General features: G+C 48.7%; 1 protein-coding gene across 2 annotated transcripts in view; it reads right to left on the bottom strand.

Moving 5' to 3' along the window:
• Nucleotides 1-610: 610 nt before the first annotated feature.
• Clstn2 (calsyntenin 2) overlaps nucleotides 611-20,792 on the bottom strand; it is a 590,554-nt gene continuing 570,372 nt past the window's right edge. Inside the window, exons 11-17 of one of the 2 annotated variants that reach the window (XM_058574797.1) lie at nucleotides 20,207-20,355; nucleotides 17,979-18,196; nucleotides 14,371-14,541; nucleotides 13,729-13,874; nucleotides 13,477-13,600; nucleotides 12,517-12,701; nucleotides 611-10,698 (exon numbers count right to left, since the gene is read on the bottom strand). In XM_058574797.1, coding sequence (XP_058430780.1) covers nucleotides 10,495-10,698; nucleotides 12,517-12,701; nucleotides 13,477-13,600; nucleotides 13,729-13,874; nucleotides 14,371-14,541; nucleotides 17,979-18,196; nucleotides 20,207-20,355 — 1,197 coding nt within the window. In that variant the 3' untranslated portion in view covers nucleotides 611-10,494. Of the gene's footprint in view, nucleotides 10,699-12,516; nucleotides 12,702-13,476; nucleotides 13,601-13,728; nucleotides 13,875-14,370; nucleotides 14,542-17,972; nucleotides 18,197-20,206; nucleotides 20,356-20,792 lie in introns of both variants that reach the window. The other variant, XM_058574796.1, reaches the window with a different exon arrangement.

A 20,792-nucleotide genomic window follows, 5' to 3' on the forward strand; every position in this document is an offset into this window, starting at 1 on the left:
CAAATTTTCCAAGAAATTGGGGCTTAGCCCTCGAGTTGGCTCAGTACGAAGCAGGAGAGAGGCTGCAGGAACTGCAATATGCAGAATCCTCCAGAAGCACTCTGGCTCTCCCCTGGCTCTGGATGGTGAGAGGAGCCCACTTCTTTGGGCTTCAGGGTCAAGGTGGCTCGGAGTGGCATTTAGGTGCAAGCACAGGTCAGCATGGAGGAGCAGGAGGAAGTAGTGGTGTGGTCAATCCATTTGTCTGGGCCAGTGCGCCTGACTCCTCCAGGTTCAATGTTTTTCATGGCCAGTGGTAAGAGTGACCTACTGTGCAGATTAAGATCACACCCAGAACTCTGGTATCATGTAGGTGCTCAATAAATGCATCATGTTATTAGAGTTGTCTTTGTACTGGTCTCCATTGGTCCAGCTCTGGGTGTAGCAGAGTACTTCAACCACGGCCTGATGAGAGCCGATTTACCTTGTCACCACTGTCACATGCTACCTGTCTCTCTTGCCCAAGCACGGATTTAACATAGAACCCAAGAGAACATCAACCCAGATGAACCAGTTCTTGGTGTCTCACCTCATCAAACAGTCTGAACAATAAAAACTCTCAGAAGTCACCTTTACTGTGAAATTCTAAAATCATATTTATTCACCAATTCACAGAAGTGTCGTGATGACCACCAACATGAATCAGTTTGTAGGCATTTACAAGCCAAGGCTGAAAATAAATATCTGTCTGTGTTGAATAGGCATTTAACAAATTACTCAGAAACTGCAAGAATTGTAACTGTTAGAAATTTAAAGTTTGTGACTCAAACATGGGTAAGATCACAGTCATGGGAAGAAGCCCGAGAGATCCCTGCGATGGCTCCCATTTGCTTCCTCGTTATGTACACACGGGGCCCTCGGCACCTCTCACTCTGCATGGGTTTGAATTGAGTCCAGCAGCTCCACTAGCCAGGGAGGGGTGGGGATGGGAAGGGCAGTTTCTCTGACCCCCTTGGCTGGGCACCCTTGTCAACAGAGGGGACAGTGAGCTCTTCTGAAATTAAATTCAACTTTCTCTAAGTTCATACAATCCTGGTGACGTACTCCAAGGTTTCCTTTGAACCACACTCATACACACACAAGATAATATATTTAGCAAACAAACACATTTTCTAAACTAAAAAGATCCATTCTCTGAGGCGGCCAGGGAATCCAGGGTCTGACGCGCATCAGGCACACGCTGGCCCTTCCCTGGAGTGAAGTCAACCTCGGGGACACTCCAGCCAGGCTGGCAGGAACTGCCTGGCCAGGAACAGTGACTGAAGGTGTCTGTGGGAGGAAGGTGACTGCTCTTCCTGCCCCCGGCTGTATGGACATCCCTGGGGCTCCAGCCGGACCTTCCTTCCTCGTGCACTTTGGTTGAGCAGCTAGGATTGAACAGGCTTCTAATGGAACGCTTCTAAATGGTGGAGGCATCTCCAGAGATGGGAGGAGGAAGGGGCTGAGAGGAGACCAGCCTGGACAATTCAGACTGGCCGAAGGAAATGGCGGACACAGTGGGAGGGGAGTCCCAGAGCCCCTCCTACACATAACATGATGGTGTTATTCCCATGTGGTCCAAGGTGTGTACAAACCCACTATGATTCACTACCAGAGAGCCAGAGGGGACCTGCGAATTCACAAAAGCTTCTCCTTGGCCAAGAGGGGTGTGGCTGGCCTGCTGCTCTGTGGCTCATTCAGTTTGGGGTATAAGGATACCTCTATGTCTCCACCAAGTAGTGACAGGCTGGACCTTTCATTTCCAAATGCTCACTGAACTCCTACAATGTGCCAGGCACCATTGCCAGTGTTTTGAGGGCTGAGAGTAAACAGCAATTAAAAAGACACGTAACATAATTTGGAATGTGTTGGTACCATTGAGCTCATTTTAGACCTTCCTTTGGTATTGTGGATGTGTATATGACATGAATACATGTTTATGCACATATATATACACACATATTATCAACTCTCCTTAGCCTGGTTATCTCTCATATTTCATATTTGTTACTCTAATTTCCTCAACTAATGCCCCACCAAGTAATTCTGACTCTTCTCCTTACCAAAATTACAATGTCCATGCTTATAACATAACAAACCCAACTCTGATATCTATAGATTCCCTTGAGAACGACCATCTTCCACATACAGTTTCTTTTCTAAACTCACTGACTGGTATCTTCAATCTCCTGCCAAGCCTGTCCAGCTCAGGGCATCCACAATCCTGTTTCTGGAAACCACTGAGCTCAAGCTTGAAGCAACCAGGTGGATCGACCCAGCAGGGGTAGTTCAATTCAGAACCGAAATCACCCTCCAACAGCTCTGACATCAATTGTGCCTCATATGACCAGGCTTAGCCGCAATGTCTTTGAAACTTGAATTTAACTTCAGGTACAGAGCAATTCTCTGGCTTCCTGGGTGATGGATTGGTCCTCTCCAATCCACCTTTGGGTTACTCCCCAACTCTGAGTTATCTCCTCTCTCCATATCCCTTTTCTTACTTTTGGAATGATCTTCCCAAATCTACCCTCACCTCCTGCAAAACTTGTTCCTTATTTCCACTACCTGACAGGTATCTGGGAACAGGAGAACTCTTCCCAATCCAGAATCCGTCAGCTCCTGTGTAGCCATATGAGGGAGCTGGGGATCCGTGGTGCCACATCTGAACTTTTGCCTCTAAAGATTGATGCACACGTTATACTCCTATCTGTGACCCACAGGCACAGGTGAACCCCTCATCTGTGTGACGCCAAGGAATCCTTTCAGGGGGCAGATGCTACTTCCTTGACCCTTTATGTCCCTTTCTTTCCCACAGAGGTTCTGGGGTCTGTAGCTGAGACCATGGGTAGTGCAAATAGACAAAATCTCTGGGCTTATTTCTCTGACAATTCTTTCTGCTGGGGAAAAGAATTCTGTGTGTGTGTGTGTGCGTGTATGCGCTCGTGTGTGCCGTTTCTTTTCTGAGATGCTCAGTGGGAAGGGTCCAGGTAACTGAGATGCATTTTCATTTCAAGATAAAAGCAAACAGACATTAAAGCCAACGCGTGTCTGTTGCCTGTGATTAATACACACCGTCTGTGTTCTGGCTCTTCTCTCATCTGTTGCCCTCTTTTCATTAGACTATTGGGAATTGAGCTTCATGTTGATGAATTTCCTCTGCAGTATATCTGATAAAAGGGAGTGGAGAGAGGCATAGGGCGGGGGTCATTAACCAATCAGAGCTTTCTCTCCTCGGTGAGGATGCTTCCCTTGACCCACAGGATGGAGCAGGTAGGGCCATCTACCCCTGCTCTTCGCACAGGGCTTCGTACACTGGTTATAGCCAGGAAGGGTCATTTAGCAAACAAGCTCACTCCTGCTCTTCCATTTGGAGTGCAAGAGCATTGTCATCTGAACTTCCTTTCTGCTTTTATCTGATTTTATAAAGGACCTTGACTTACAAATTAAGAGACAGGATGGAAGGGTCTTTCTCCACTGGGGCATCTTAATTTTTCAAACCAAGCCCAATCTTTGAGGTCACATGATCTCTGGGATGCCATTCAACCCAACATTTGTGGAGCCCCTACCATGAGCCAGGCACGGTGCTTGGCACCCAGGGTGCTGCGATAGACTGGGTAGTCCTCTTGCCTTAGGGAGGTGGCACGCAGAGGTGGTAAGAGTTGGGAATCCATACTAGCTTTGTGTGATCTTGTTTTCCGGGGTTCCTATCAGGTACCTGGGAAGGGAGGGCTATGGTTCCATTCATTCAACTGGAAGTTGTCATGGGGTGGGGCCCTGCCTCTAGGGAGGTGTCACTTTAGTGGTCCAGAGGCACTCTCCCTTCTCTACTCCTCAGAATGGTCTTGGTGGAACCTGGTGCCTCACCAGGCCTTAGGAATTGCAGAGTCTAGACAGAATTAATAAGACTGCAGGTTTGTTTTTGGGTTTTGGTTTTTACTTTTAGTACAGTGAGTTACTGCCCTTCCAAGAAGAGCTATCCATTCCCCATCCAATTTAATGTTTGAATTGGGATGCTGCGCACCCCAGGCCATGATGGAGGGACAATTCTGTAGTAACCTGTCCTTGAAGACCCGTTCACCCTCTGCCAGGCCCTGGGTGCTCCACCAGCATACAGGCTATGAACCAAGTGGCCTCCCAGCCTTCTAAACTCATTGCTGCAGGTTCACTCTTTCCTTATAAAATATGGCCCTGGAGGAGCTGCTCATTGGACAGGAACTTGGTCTTTCATGGGTGGATGGTTTCACAATAGTCTCTCCTGGGCTGTGTCTCTCTCTAGGATAGCAGGGGCACAGGGCAGGAATTGTCTTGCGCCTCAGGGGAGGAGGGTAAATGGAACTAGGACCAGTGTGTCCAGAAACCACTGCAGTCCAGCGGCCCTGAGTGTGGTTAGCCCTCGCCTGTCACTGCACTAGCAATTGACTGTTTTACCTTGATAAATCATAAAAGCAGCTCCTGATAAAGCCAGCATAAGCCATTCTCTTCAACCTCTCCACCAGTGGTTCTCCAGGTTTTGCATGCAGCAGAATCAAAGAGGTCTTTCATGGGTAGATTGCTGAGCTCACCTCCAGAGATTCTGTAGGCCTGGGGTGGGGTTTGGAAATTGGCATTTCTCACTGGTTTCCAGGTGATGCTGCTGCTGGTGCCAAATATTAAGAACCACGGCTCCATAGCATGCCGCGTGCCATCCCAGGTCCTCCTGAGTGGAGCCTCCTTTGCTTCTCAGCTCTGGATTTGGGCCTCAGGGGGCCTTCACGCCAGGCAGATCAAGCCTTTGGGCCTTGACTAATGATAGCCCGTTTACCAGGATCAGCCTTCCCAACTGGCTGCTATTCTTACCTAAGGGGTCCCTGTGGTTTAGTTTCATGGAATCTCAGCTCTCAGCCATGTTATTTCTGCCCAGCAGGCACTGTGACTGGCCTTCTTCTCTAAGTGAACAGAGTCAGGCTCAGAAACAATTAAGGAACGTTTAAGGGAACCGTGCCCACTCCCCTAGACATCTCCTCAGTCTGCCTCAGAAAGGTGTTGACAGAATCATACCTACCATCTGACTTAGGGTGGATAACTGCCAAAGCAAGTCATCCCACCACCCTGACCCCACCCTTCTGCCCCTGACAGTCCTGACTGCTCACCCACAGCTTCTCAAACTTGTCCAGGGAAACATCCCAACAGCTCATGAGACCAGGAGACCCTCATGGGCAAGGGTCCTGTCTCATTCGCCTCCTTGCCCATCCCTGGCACAGGGCCTGGTACCCACATTTTCCAATATAGAATGTGGCTGCCAAGGCAGGCTCCCATCTGTCTGCTGACTGCACACAGGAAGTGTCAGATTCCTTTCTGGGGTGCTGGCGGAGGTAACTTCTGTCTCTTTTTGTCTCCCTGGGACAGAGTGAAGCTCACCTCCTAATCCATAGTGCTTGTCAAGCCAACTCTCTTTTTCCAGTTGGAGCCAAAAGGAAAAACGAAAGCAAGATCTATAGAGCAGATAGAGAATAAATTTATAAAGTAAAGCAAATAAAGATAGGGAAACGAGGGTGCTGGAGTCGACTTAAAAACTTTCATTGCTCATTTCCTTTGCCTACGGCTGGACCACAGAAAGCGGTTACATGAAAATTAAATTGTGCCAAGGGCTTTGGCTTGTCAGCCTCGATAAATGTCTGATGCAGACAGAGGATCATGTACCATCATAGCTGCCAGGATACTTCGCAGGAGGCTTTGGGGATCCCCCAGAGACCGGAAAATGATTTTTATGTGAACATCATCTACTTTTTTTACTGGCATATAAAAGAATTAGATTTACCTCTTACTTTTTTTTTGGTAAAACCAATTTGTTTAATTTAAGTGAAGAGATGATTAAGGAAAAAATGTTCATTTTCTTCTTCTTGCTAATATCAAGTCATAGAACCAAGAAGATTGCTAATTTTGAAGTGTGCTGGGTAGGGCTTTCTGCTGATTATGTTGCTATTGATTCAAGCAGTCACATGTCTTCAGGATCATTTTTAGAGCAAAGGCATGAGTGGGGATGAAGTGACAATCAGTCTGAGATAATGAACAGTCCTGCTTAGAAATCAGTAAGGCTGAGCCGCCCCGGGAAGGTGCTGAGCCCTGGGGGAATCAACACTGGTCTCTGGAGTCAGAGCTCAGTGATGAGTCTGTTCCTGGATCCAAGGCCTCCAAGTCTTAGGAATAAGTGTATGGGTTTGTCAGTACAAAAATAGCAAGTGTGTTTTGTTTTTGTTTACTTTCAGAACATGAATTTCTAAAACATCTTAAAATGAAGGACAACAAAGTTTTCCTGATTTTGGAGCAAAGGCCAATGGGGAGTGGAGCTGGGGGTAAGGTCGTGGATTTTACTTTTGCCTGGGAAATGGAAGCCTGCTTTCCATGCATGTCCATAGGAGTCAACAAACTACAGCCTCGGGACCAGATCTGATTGGCAGTTAGTTTTGTATGGCTTGTGGGCTAAGAAAGATTTCTGTATTTTTGAGTGCATGAACATCATAATCAAAAGAGTAAAAGAAAGGTAGCAGAATACATCAGTCACTAATATACCATTATGTAAAAATGTGAGTGTGTAATCGATGTGATTCTGCAATTTGTATTTGGGGTAAAAATGGGAGTTCATAACCCAATTGAGTCAAATGTATGAAAGATGATATATCATGAGCTTTGTAATGTTTTGAACAACCAATAAAAAAAATGAAAAAAAAAGAGTAAAAGAAAAAAAATCAAGTCATGTAAAATTTATGTACATTCAAATTGTCTACTCTTTTGATGTCTATAAATAAAGTTTTATTGGAACACTCATTTGTTTACACATGGTCTATGGCTGCTTTGAAGCTACAAGGCAGAGTTGAGTACTCTCCATAGAAACCATATGTCCTATAAAACTAAAAGCCTTGACTATGTGGATCTTTCCAGGTGAAGTTTGCTGATCCCTGGCATATAGGAATGGGGGATGTTGTTCCCAGCAGGACCTTACTCCTGGGGTATCCATGTCCACAAGGGACAGCCCTTGTTAAATGCAGAGGTATTTGGTCTAAATGCTACATGACAAAATGAATGACTAAATTAAAAAAAAAAAAACACAGTGGTAATGAAAAGAGATCCCACAGAAATCACATTTAGGGCAACTAGATGAATTTGGGCTTTGGTCAGCCATACAGAATTTGATTACATCTGTTAGAATATAGGCTTCGTGTTCTTTAAGACAATTCACTACCTAGGTGATTGCTTTACTCCGCTGGGGTAACTCATTCTCTATTGGCCTTTTCCAGTCTCTGCCTCCACTTTCTCCTCTTTCCTGCCACCTGAGTCACCTGAGAAGTCTCAGACTATCTATTTTCAAGCTGTGTTCCCCAGACGGTGTTGTCTACTTGGAGGGCAACATTGGGCTGGAAAGTGGTCAAACCAGTGAGTCCTTGTGGGGATGAGTCTGCACTTTCCTGGGCTGTAGCTGTCTGATTGAGAGGTCACAGTGTATCTAGGTCATCTGAGAGTTTTGATTCCAAAAATGCTAGTGATGGGGGCTGGAAAGTGCCAGGCTGATTAATGACACTTTTCACTTATGGTCAGAAAATCTGGTAGGGGAGGGCAAATTATATTACCCACTATTCATCTGGAAGCCTCCTGAAGCTTCTACGGCTTTTATATAGCCACTCCCACTTTGTTCTCACCTGTGGTCCTGAGTAAGTATGGGGAGCAGGGGGATGCCTGTTGGCTGGGCACCGTCATTCCAGTGCCTCATTTTTTGGAGCCAGCATGTAGAATGACCTTCTGTAGCAAAAGTTGAAGGAAAGGGCTTTGGTTTGCTGTCACTACTGATTCTCTGTAAATGAATCTGGTCACCAAATGGCTCCTCAAATGCCACATCTTTGCTGTCCTAGCTAAGTGCCACTTTCATATGCTCTGTGCCAACTCCCTGAATACATATAGAGATTGCTCGGTGCTCCCTATTGGAGCAGCTTACCTGTCTGCCATGAAGCCTCATCCAACCATGAATAAGTAATGTGGCTGCAAGAGACAGCCAGAGGCCTTGAGGAACACCTTCCCACCCAACCAAACTGCAAAGACAGAGCAGGAAGAAAAGTGCTCTCAGAAACCCGAGACTGAAACATTTGCAATGAAAAGCTAATTCAGAAAGGATTGGCTTTATACATATAAAGTGTTCCTTTCATTGCCGTCCCTTTGGGAGAATTCAGTAGTTCCTAAATGCCTGTTTGAAGAATTTCTTTTTTATTTAAATAATGGGATTGTGGGGCCTAACCAATCCTATGAATTTTCCCCTGTAGATGTGCAGGCATGATTTTGGGGGGGATAAAACAACAGAGGGGAGTTTAATTGGCATAATTCACATGGGAGATGCATCTATTTCTTCACAATGAATATCAAAACTCAAGCTTCTTCTAGTGTTTTTCCCAAGAAGGGGAAAATTAAGAGCCCTGGCTGGGTTTGCAACCATGTCCCTCTTTTTCCTGTGATTTCTCCCGCCCCTCCCTCTTCATGTGCCTGCATAGGGCCTGTTTGTCCCTTCCTCAACTGTCAGGTTCTCTGAGGGGAGGGCACTTCATCCCTTCCCCACAGTTCCTGGTAGAGTGCCTGCACATAGTAGGTGCTCAGGATGCCTGTTAGGTGCATGGTGGGAGGGTCATTAGAATCCTGGAAGTGAAGTGGAGGGTGAGGCATCCAGTCTTTTCTATACCTCTGAATGGCTTTGAGCAAGACACTGCATCTCTGAGCCTTGGTATCCTCATCATGAAAATGTGTCTAACAACAGGTGTCTCAAATATTTCACAGGGTTATTGTGAGGTGTGACGGAGGATGAGGGATGCCAAAAATTTAAAAAGCCCTTCAGGAGAAAAAGCTGTATAAAGTAGTTTTCGCCATTCAAAGGGTTGCAGAGACTTTCCATGGACCCTGGCTGGGTGGAGGCTGGATAAGAGGCCATTGTCTATGGTCCCCCCTACTTAAGCTCTGTGTTTGGATGACAAGAGGATTAATTAAAGGTACCCACTCTGCACCTGTGCCAAACCAACACGGGAAGGGCTCAGGGAGGGGTGAGAAGAGGGGACAGCTAGAACACACTGAGGACAAAGAGGTACCCGAGATGTTTGAGGCAAACGTGTCCTCAGAGCCTCGTGGAAGTCTTGTAATAGCCTTAGTTCTTGACTGGTATTCTTTTGGTCACAAAGATCACCCCCTGGTTACTATAGCAACAATTTTCCTCACGATGTGTCCACAATAGAGTGGCAATGGAAAAGACTTTCTTATTTAAAAAAAAAAAGAAGAAGAAGAAAGAAAAAGAAATTAGGATTTTGGGATAGATTTGTCCCCTAGACCTTCTTTTATGAGAAGAAAGAAACAGCCTCTATCATTGCAAATATCTTTCTAATCCCCAGCAGTTAAACTTCCAAACTGTCACCTTGGACAGTTGCAGTTCACACATTTTCTCATCTATCGGAGAGGGGTGTACGCTCTCAAGAGGAAAACCTGTGACACAGGAGATAAAGGACCACGAGGCTCGGTGGAGGGAGCCTTGCCAACCTGGGGGCTGCGCTTGGGCCAGGGAGTCCAGCCACACCCACTTGTCTCCCAAGACTGTCTGCCATGAAGCCCCATCTGTCCCTCCATCAGCCATCCTTCCTCCCTTACTGTGACATTGGGGGGTGGGGTCCAGGTGGAATGCTCCCTGAGCATGGTGGTTTGGAGTGATGGGCAGCCAGGCAGGGCAGCCACACAGGTCTCAGCTGTCCCCTGGCAGGCTGGCCCCTTCAACTGGGGACAGGCTCTGCTTGTGGTCAAAGACCAGCTCTTGGTTTTGGACTTGTCATATAAGCTCAAGTGGCCTCAGAAAGAAGCAAAAGGAAAGGGTCTCCAGGCTGGGGACTGTGTGTATGTGAGTGTGTAGGGGGTGTCCCTTTCCCTATAAACTCAATTCTTCATCAACAAGGGGCTTTCTTTCAAGTGCTGAGCCCTAGGACCTTAGTTATGTGAAGTCCTGCCACCCTCCCTGCGTAGAGGAGCCTTGGAGAGTCACCGCAGGGAGGACCTGCTGGTGTGGGTGGACAGAGACACTTAGTCAGGTGTGCGCACAGTGAGTTGGACCCCAACGGCCTTGGGGACACTGAGCCTGGGGGAGGGAGTGACACCAGGGTGGACCTTCTCCCGTGCAGAAAGGAGCGAGCTGTTCAGAACTCTGAGGCTTGGCTGGCAGGGAGCCAGGTGAGCCCAGGGCAGGAGATGTGGGGACTACAGGACAAAGTCCACCCTGAAGTCTGCACTGGTGGTGACACTGGGCTTCTTGGAGCTGCCCTTTGCTTGGACACAATCAATGCCCCAGGCACGTGGGGCAGGTTCTAGAAAGCCGGAGAAGGCCACCCAGACCTGTCATCGAAATCGGCGGCGAGCGTGATAGACTCGGGCATACACTGGGTCGGGCTTTACAAAAGGGACACGCGGGCTGGGAGCAGGCCTGGGACACTAGTAGGGGAGGGTGGAGTCATCCCACTCTAGCTGGGCTTGCCTGGCGCCACTCCGCTCGTGCCTGCCTCTGCCCATCCCCTCCTCCTCCTCCTCTTCGCTGTCGTCAGAGTCGCTGCTGCTGGAGCTCACATCTTCCTCTGCTTCCTCCTCCTCCTCCTCTCCCTCGCTCTCCTCTTCCCCGTGGCCTGGTTCTTCGTGTTTCTGGATGTCACAGAGGGAAAGAAGACACTCACCAGGGGCCCAACAGAGGCAATTTGGGAGCTTACCTTTCTTACTCTGTTAAGGAAACATTAAGGGTCCCTGGGGACTCCCTTCTCTTCAAGCTAACTCCTGGGAACCGAAGAAAGGCTTTCTGGGAAGGAGGTCTTTGGATGAAGGGAAATTAGGGGAGACACAAGGGCCTGAAGATCAGCCAATTGCAGACATGAACTGCAGGTCAGCGTTAGTGCAGAGGATGGGAGTACCATCCAGTGGGGACTGAACCTGTCAGGCCAGGACTTGTCTGGTATTTCCAAAGCCAATCTAAATGGAGCTTTGCAATCCTTGGCTTCTCCGTGAGAGTACAGCATTTAATCTTGCACCCCTTTCCAGGATGAAATATGATGTTGCTGGGAGCAGAAGACCTTCTAAGCCGAGACTCAGGTGTGCCTCAGAAACATTACTTTGGAAAGAACAAAGACCAGGTCTTAACTCCCCATGCCTGCACTCACCCCTTGGCTTGTGTCTTCAAATTGTACCCCATCTTTCCAGTCCCAGTCTCCCCCCACCTTCCCTCCCTCCCTCCTTCCCTCCCTCCCTCTACCTTTTTGATGATTCCAGCAAAATCTTGTTTCTGGATTCATTTTGGGCTGGTGAACCAGGTCATAGAAGAGGTGTCTCCTTGCTTGGCTACAGCCTCTCTCTAGAATGTCTCTCTTCTACTTTGGTTCCCCCAAATCTACCTGTTCCTCAAGGCCTCCCTTGGGCAGCCTCCTCAAGCTCTGTTCTTCCCCGCATACTCCAGCCCCCAAGGCTCTTCCTACTCAACCTCACTGGGCACCAACATCACCAGGTTCGCCCTTGCTCCCTGGTCCTCAGACTGTTCCTGCTTTCCACATCTGAGGCAGCTCTCGGAGGATGGTGTTCTGGAGTCCCCACAGAGGTGGGCTCAGCACTGTTCCCCCAGCAGGTGCTTAGAGAAACAGAGCCACATTGGCATGGTGGCTCTGAAATCAGAGCATGAGACCAAAACTGGGCAGAGGGCAAAACTGGGGACCAGGCTGGATTGACCACTTTGTTATTTCCTGTGACTCTTCCTGATTGTCTCCTACTTCCCTGAGCTCAGCACCCAAGGGCCAAGGGCATGAGCAGGTAGCTTTCCTTGGTATTTGTGCAGAGCAGGGGTCTTGCACAATCATGGACCGATTTGGGGGCTGTCCACTGACTGAAACGAAATGAACTTTAGAATATGACAAGACAGTTTGAATACCAGTCCTGGGAACCCGAGCACTCTATTTCTCTTCTCTCATGTGTTTCCCACCTTGGTAGCTGAGGATGATGACCCTACTTTATGGGTTGCTATATAGGAAGCCCCTCATACAGGGTCTGGCACAATGGGGAGCTTAATAAATGGCAGGTTCGCTGTTGTATTTTTTAGCTTATTCTGAACTCTGCAGCCACTCTGGAGCAAAGCCGGGTAACTCGCACTGCCAGTTAATCAAGGATTTAATAGCAAGTCCCGAAGTGTTAGTCAGCGCTGAACCAACGGGAGAGGCAAGGAATAGACACCATGTGGTTCCTTGCCTTAACAGATTTCTGGTTCCATTTGTGGTGTGAGAACAATTCCCACGTTTTTAATCAGAGAATATAATTGGTGGCAAAATACGGTCTGATCAGGTCGAGAGGGAGGAAGAAGCCGAGACAGGAAGACCTGGTGGATAGACAGCTGGATGAAGGGACAGACTCTGAGCACAGGAATAATTGAGCTGGGTGGAGGGAGAAGCCCCCGACCCGGAGTTCCCAGCCGGATGTGAGTCTCACCTCCATGGGGTTGACCGTGATGGTCAGTGCAGAGTCGTCCCAGTCCATCTCGGCCTCCTTGGCAGCCTCGGTCTCCTGCATGAAGTGCTGGTGGGCAATCCTCACTCGGTACACGCCCATGGCCACCACAAACACTAGCATGCACACGGAGATGATGATGACCACTGTGGCGATGCTCGGGACCACTGTAAGGAGGGAGGAACCCACGTGGCAGGATGAGCAAAGGCCTAGGGCATTCTGCGATGGAGCATGAACCAAGCATCCATGCTTGGGTTAAAATGCACTTCCCCCCAGAACTCTGGGTCAGCCCCTGACCCTGTCTGGGCTATACTTTCATCCTCTATGTAGCAGAGTCAAGAGTTCCTGTCTATGGGTCATTGCAAAGAATAAGTGAATTAATCCATGTGAGTTTCTGCAGAGGCACAGAGTAGGTGTTTAATAAATGCCAGATCTCTTCTACCTCAGGCTTCTCCCTTCAGATTACAAGGGAGCCCTCACTGAGACCTGGGCACTCTAAAGTTTAGTAGGGAGACACACAAATGGCCCCAGATGACACACTATGGTAAGTGCTCCACAGTGGAATGGACAGGAGACTTTACAATATGGTGTGTGTGTGTGTGTGTGTGTGTGTGTGTGTGTATGTAAGCTATCTGTGTGTGAGTGCATGTAAGGGCTTCAGGCAAAGCTTCATCCAGGGCATGTTGTTGAGCTAGACCTGAAGGTACTGGTTTAATTTTGTAGCAACCTCGGCTACTATGTATTGTGCGTTATGTCTCTCTTACTTGACTGGATCCCTAGGGCAGCCGGGTCCTCCCAGGAAGGACCCATATCTTCTCCATGGCAGGATGCCTTTCCACAGTTCTGAGTGCCTACAGCTGCTGCCACCTAACTGTTTAGTGGACAATCTTGAGTCACAGTGACCACCCCACATCCTGAGGTCGCTCCTCTTAGGTGTCCTACCTGAACTGCGCTGGATGCTACTGCGGGACTCGGGGTGATGGACAGACTGGAGGAAGGGAGGCTGCACAATAAGGTGGTTGACATGCTCCTTGTCTGAGGCTCTGACTTCGTGGAGGACACTGACCTGGGAAGAGCAAGAAGGGGTGATGGTCACCAGGAGTGGCAGGTGGGCCAATTGTAATAGTTCTCCTGAAAGCGTGAGGGACTGAACAGGTGACTCAGGACTTCCCCGACAACGCAGAGTGTCCCCACCTCCAAGTTGAACTCGTTGCTAGTGTAGCGCCCATTGAGCTCTGAGCACTTGATCCGGAACCGCCGGGTGTCAAGAGAAGTCGGGTGCCAGTTGCGGTAGCGGATATGACGCAGAACCTGCTCGTAGCGGCTCATGGAGCCCACACCTGTGCCAAGAGACCGCACTCATCATCAGGAAACAAAAGAAAGAGGAGGAAGAGGACACGGGGGAGACAGGCAGGGGCTGCTGGAACTTGTGGGTCTTGTGAATCAATCAGGGTTAAGAGGTCCAGATGTTAGGGGTAGACAATGTGCAGAGCAGAAGTTCCAAGGGACCAATGCAACTGACCGAGCGTTTCCACAAAGACTCGTTTCTACTGGAATGTTTGGGCCTCAGTCTCCCAAATATTGCCGTAACATTGGGATCAAACATTATAGGAGAAGTTTCCTGCTGGTTTCTACAGATTTTGCCAGGAGTTGGGATGGGGGACCATACCCCAAGATGCTGGAGTAGCTCTCCAAAGGAGAGTCTAGACACTGTGCCTTGATGTCCAGGGTCTCCAGCTGGCCCCAGGGCTGCCTACAGGTGCCGCCACACCTGGGCCCCAGTTGAGGTGGTGCAGAGAGGACCTCTGGGCTGGGGGGTGCTGAGCAGGACCTTACCATAGATAGAGTAGCCTGCAGTGGAGTTGGTGGCATCCAGGTGTCGCTGGTGCAGTTCACTGTGGCTGAGCTCCAAGCACTCCTGCCGAGGGTCCAAGTCCCCTCCAAGCACCAGAATGTCACAGAAGTCTAAGTTGTGAAGCATTTCTTCTAGGACTGCCGATTTGGGAGCTGTGGGAAGGTGGAGGTGGGGGACACAGGCATGAGGACTGCTGGGACGGCAGCCCTTGCTCCTTATCTCTCTTCTGTTTGCACCAGGGCTGGGGCAGGAGACGAAGCTGTGCAATCCCAAATACCAGGCCCATCGCGCACCTGTCAGGTGGCGCTGAGGCTGGGTGGCATGAATTAGTGGCATGAACGGCGTGAATACGATAGTCAGAAACTGGAAAGTAGCTCTACCTCCCAGAAGCTGTAAAAATGTTAGATAAACTCCCTGCCACTCAGTTTCCTTGTTCCTGGAGAGAGCTAGGGTCTTGGGAGTATTGAAAATAGTGTCCTGCTCAGGCCAGGGCCTCCATTAGCCACAGCCCTCAATTAGGGGAGAGCTAAGTGGCCTGGCACCCTGACCCCGCAGCTTCATCATGTGGCCATTGTGTGTGTCCGTCTCCCCCACCAGGCTCTGGGGTTCTCAAGGGCAGAAGTACATGACTGGATCCCCCATGTCTGATGCAGAAGCTGCCATGGAGCAGTTGTTACTAGGCATGGTTCAAATGGAGCTGGATTATTAATTCATAATCAATTAAGTCAGCACAATATAACCAATAATTAATTGATAATTCATTAATAATTGTGGGTTAATCAGTTTTTCAGTCTGGTGGCCCCTGCCTGATTTTATGACTCCAAGTTTCTCAGAGGAACACCTGAGTATTTGAAAGCTGGACATTGCTTGGAAGTTCTAAATTAAAATCTCATCGTAAGATAAAAGTGACTGGTATTTATGGAGGGTGATCTGTGCCAGGAACTATGCCAATGCAACCCTAATAGGCATGAAGGGGGTACTAGTGTTATCCTCAGCTCACCAATGGGGAAGTGCAAGGTCACAGGGTGGAGCTGCCCCAGGTTATAGAGACTCAGGGGGAGAACCGAGCTAGACACCATGTTCTTCTGATCCCAGTTGGGAAACTTGTAACCTCTGAGTTGGTCTTCAACTGCTCTTGAAAGATTTGTGAACCGAGTCCATTTGGATAAGTATATTTCTTCATCCCCAAAGCAGGCTAGCTATATTTTGTGCCTTATGAAACATTCATGAAAATAGAAACTTAAAAACAGGGATTCACAAAGGATAATTATTTTTAAAGAATTTTTATTTTGATTAATTTTTTCAATAGGCCCCAAATTGTTCTCATTATATGTATGTTATTATAAATAATTTCTATAGATTTACTTTTTAACTATTCGTCAACCACAGTGGTTTCAAGAAACACTAGCAAGATCTGAAAGCCCAATGATATCCACGGGAGACAAGTCGAACATTAACAATAGTGTCAAATGGCTTCTCATAGTTTTTCTGCTTCTTTGCAGAGGGGGGTTAGATCCTTCCGACTCCTCCCTCCCGGTGTGAGTGACAGCCCCAGCGCTAGGTAGGAAGGTAGGCAAGTGTCCTCACTGCCATTTCCTGTGCTCTCTGTTGCTGGTATCATCCATCTGCAGTTCCCTTGACTCCATTTTGTTGAAGGGACCACTGGGTTCAGGTGAATCGGCCAAGCTGAGCCCTTGGGGAGCTCCTGATCTAGTTTAATAGACAGATCATCACCTCCAAGAGCTGGAAATGTTGTGTGCTAAAGGGAAGGTCCAGCAGTCTGCAACGTCCCGAGCCGGAGACTGGTCCAGCCTGGGGCTCAGGGCAGTGGAGGACAGAGGTGGGGTGGTAGGCAGAGATGTTTACCAGCAATAATGGGGCTGAGGAAGGGAAGGACCTTCCAGGCAGAGAGGAGAGCAGAGGTGTGAACTAACAGTGTGTGTGTGTTGGGAGGAAGTTCCTGTCCTTGGCACTGAGATCACATAAAGAGTGAGTCAGTGAGGGCAGAAGATGACACTAGGGCCAGTTTCTGAGGCTCCACAGCAAGTGCCATCAGCCTTCTTGTTTAAGACACCTATAATCACGATTATTCCCAACAACAATAAGAGTAAAAATTTTAAAGTACTAATAATAGCTCTCGGGCACTTGGCCGTGTGCTCTGCATGCACCTGTCATAAATAGAAGGTGAAATGTGTACCCAGATAATTGCTTTCCCCGTGCTGCCTGGGTGTCAGTGTCAGATGCAGCAAATCCAGATGCTCTTGGGCTGTAGCCACTGAGGTCATCAGGCCTTCCTTTGACTGGCTGGCTGATTTTAGCCACAAATGAGGGCAGTGGCAAGAGGGACGTTCACACGACCTAATGCACCTTGGCACATAACTGGGAAGCCACCCTGCCCGGACCGGTGGTGAAGCATTGTCTATTTTTATGAGCTCAGAAGGGCTGCCTCTCGAGCACCCCATTCGCTAGGGACTGGTGTGGTTGAAGGCAGTGGATAATTAGGATTATTATAGAAGCAGTTCTGCAGGGACTCAGGCCTACTGGCACCAACACATCATTAGTAGTGGCTTTTGGAGGGAGAGAGGAGGGTTGAAAGTGTTCTCTTGGAAGAAGCAGAAAGAACAGATCTCAAACAGATGCTTTCCCTAGAACCCTGGGCCCCTCTAGTAACAGAAGGAAGTCTCTTCCCCTCTCCTGCTTTCACTACCTCCTTCCTTCCCCCGGTTCCCTGCCTGCACACACAGTAGCTCTCAGTGCAACAAAGTCTTTCTCCCTGGCAGATAATTTACTCTTTGCCTGAGCAAACCTCCCAAGAATGGAACCTTCCCGAGAGATTAGAGCCACGTTGCTGAGTGACTTCTAACTTCTACTGCATTTATATTAATAAAATGATATTTTGTTCCTTGTGCATCTTTAGCTTTTTTTCTGATGATTCATCAGAATAATGCTTGCCCAATTTTTTTTTTTTTTTTTTTTTTTTTGCAGTTTCAGAAAAGTGAAGGGAAGCAAAACAAATTGACTCTCCTCGTGCATCTTGGAGAATATCACTCACTCTTAGGCAGTCTTTTCTTTTTTGGTGTTTCTCTTTCTTTCTTATTGGTACTGGAGATTGAACCAAGGTACTCTCTACCACAGAGTGACATCCCCAGCCCTTTTTGTTTGTATTTTGAAACAGGGTCTCTGTACATGGCTGAGGGTCTTGCTAAGTTGCTGAGGCTGGCCTCGAATTTGAGATCCTCCTGCCTCAGCCTCTTGAATTGCTGGGATTACAGGTGTGTGCCATGGAGCCTGGCCTTTCTTGTTTTTCTTCTTACATAGCTGACACCTTGCTAAGTGGAGACATTGTGTGATCCTACTTTTTTGACTTATTATTTAGCATCGATGGTGCTCGTGTGGGTGGGCCATTATTCTCCAGTCCATCTATCCCTCCCACCCCCAATAGTTCATTTGGGGTTTTTCCCAGCACTGTTTGTTTTGCTCCTGTGCATTGCCCCACCATGGTGAATGGCACTGTTGTCCTGAAGCAGGATTTTATATGGCTACAAGAAATGAAGGCGCACCTTCCCCACAACCCCATAGGTACCTGTACCTGTGCTTTTCATGTCCCCAGGAGCCTCAGCCTTGGCGAAGGTGCTCACGATCTTGATGTCGGGGAAGAGGATCACTCCTCTGGAGCTTTCAAACTGGGAGGCAGGTCTCCAGAAGCGATCTGTGCCCTGGAGGGTGATCTGGGGCTCGATGGCCTGCAGGACCATCACATAAGCATCCACATCAGGGATGCTGATGCACACATCTTCCCCAAAGCACCTGGAAAGACAGTTTCAGTCACAGCACTGACAAGTAAACGGTCCAACCATCTGCTCCAGAGCTGTGGGTGAGCTTCTGGAGTCTCGGAGGAGATCGACAGAGCTTCAAAGCTACATTATAGTCCCAACTTCCAGCAATGTAGGGATTTCAATGGTTGGCTCCTGGGAGGAGTGGGTGTTTTCTATGCAATCAACAAGGAACTATTAAAGCTTTCATTATCCTTTAACAAAGTAATCAATGGCAACATTAACTAGATAGCAACTGCTATATTAATTGCATTAGTATTTAGAAGCAAATTGTTGTCTCACCGGTTGGTTGCAGCCAACTTATTGCATGAGAGCCCAGAGCTAACGTCTCCTGCTGCAGTGTGTGTGTTAGATTTCTCTGGGAAATTACACAAGTGTGCCTCTCCCAGGGGTGGGGACAGACTGCTGTGGCTCCTTTCTCCTGATGCATTGCCACAAAAGTATCTGAGAGGCTCAATGGCATGACCACAGAGTACAGACTGAAAAGTTTGACAGATGGGGGTCCACAGCCCGACTCTGCCATTCTTAGGCTGGGAGACTGAGTAGGGTGTTCCACGGCTGTGAACCTCAGTCTCTTCATCTATATAATGAGGATATATACAATCGTCCTTGTATTAAGAATCTAGAAGCCTCTATAAAAAGGCTGCCCAGAACCTGCCTCATGATTTGAGATCAGGAAAGTTTAGTGGGTCTGTCTCTTTCATTAGACCTCATGGTGGCCCTTGTGTCGTTGGTATTCCCCAATGTCATCAAGGCCAAAATCTTGGCTCAAATGGCGAGCCCTGGGTCAAATGGTACCCCTGGAGGCAGCCATCATCTTGCATGCATTGGGAAGGTCCCCAAGGGAAGGGCCATCTGGGTGGATCCACTGACAGGAATTAACAGGGTGGTACCTACAGGCAGGTGGGATGTGGTTGGAGGAGGTAGGTCACTGGGCCATGCCTTTGGGGTTTATGTTTTGTTTATTTCTGCCATATCCTGAACTGCTTTACTCTCCGCACCCTTCCACCATGATGTTCTGCCTCACTTTGGGTCAAGAGCAATGGAATCTGCCATCTATGGACTGAGACCGCTGCCAAATAAATGAGCGCCAAATAAATGTTTCCTCTTTGAAAATTGTTCTTGCTGGGTCTTTGGGCCACAGAGGCATAAAAGTTCCTCTCCCCTGGCAGTTTCTGGAAGCCGGTCTCAGAGCTGCTCACTGGCCGGTCTGAGCCCTTTCTTTGCTCCAATGTGGAACTGACTTGGAGGTGCCCACCCGACCCCCAGGCCTCCAGGGGTGGGAATGACCCTTCCATTGCCTCCTGAGTGTAACTGCTCCTTCCCAGGCCCCAGCAATGCAGTCATCGGTAGTCCCATCTTTCCCCACTGTTCATCTCTGAGTCGTTCTACTCTAGGTGCCTGGAGACTCCATTCCTCCTCCCGGGAGTCTCTCTGGGGCCTTCTTCCTAGTGACCCTCCCAGGTGGCTGTCCTGGCTGGGAAGTGATTTGATGGCCATAAGTGTGCTATCCAAAGATTGCAGTACAAGTTTCATTTTGTTAATTTAACACATATCCCTGGGGACAAGAACCATGCCCTTTCTTCCTTTGGCTTTATTCAGGAATTCTGGGAGGCTGGGTTGATTCGTTTAATTCAGTTTAATAAGTCTTTGCCAAATGCCTACCATGTACCTGGGCAGGCAGTGTGTCTTCAAATCAGACCACTTCAAACCCCGTCCTTTGAGAATTTATAGGAAGCCACCACCCCCCACCCCAGGCCTCAGACTAGATGTAGAATGAAGCACAGAGAGGTGGGTGCAAGTTGGAGAAACAGTATTTTCCTTAAGAAAGCACAAAGGAGACCAGATCCATCGCAGCAGCCTCCCAGCGAGAGCAGAGACACTGAAGAACTGCAAATCCTGTTTCACAAGGGAATGTTCCCAAAGCAACATCCCTGCTACCTCCAGGATGGTCAGGGTCCTAGACAGACTGGCGTCCACTCACTGGACTTTGGAGGACACTCTGAGGCGCCGCACGCCTGCCGTCGGGAACTGCCTGGAGTTGATGTAGGACACCTTCTGGAGGGCATGGTTGACATTCCCAATGTCGTCCCCTTCCATCACTAGGATGGACTGCGAGGGGTTGAAGTGATACTGGAAGACAGAAGTGGGGGGGGGTCACAAGAGAGAGTGGTCAGCCATAGGCAGAGTCCCCTGGAAGTTCTCCAATGCCATGAAAAGGCCATCGAGGTCCCCATAGGCATCCTGGGAGCATCTGCAAGTGAAGCGTGAGCACAAATGGCTGCTTTCAACCTCCTGAGGTGCAGAGCAGCTCCTGCTACTCCCTGCTGAGCTTTGGGAACCTCCTCCCGAGTTCTCTCTAGGGACTGTCAACTCCCAGTAAGGTCAGCCTGAGCCACAGGATGGAATTCTGAAAACCCAGTCAGAAGCCTGGCCCGGACTCCTGGGTGGTCTAGTCCAGCAACTTCTAGTCCTTGATTGTCCAAACTTGGGTGTTGCCTCCTCCTGCTGTTCTTGTCTCTGGCCTTGAATGGCTCCCCAGTCCATCCTGCACTCCAATCATGACCTAG

This window comes from Marmota monax, unplaced genomic scaffold (assembly GCF_021218885.2).
Source record: "Marmota monax isolate L192 unplaced genomic scaffold, Marmota_monax_Labrador192_F-V1.1 WCK01_AAM20220418_F8-fsc00022, whole genome shotgun sequence".
In the NCBI taxonomy this organism is placed as follows: Eukaryota; Metazoa; Chordata; class Mammalia; order Rodentia; family Sciuridae; genus Marmota; species Marmota monax.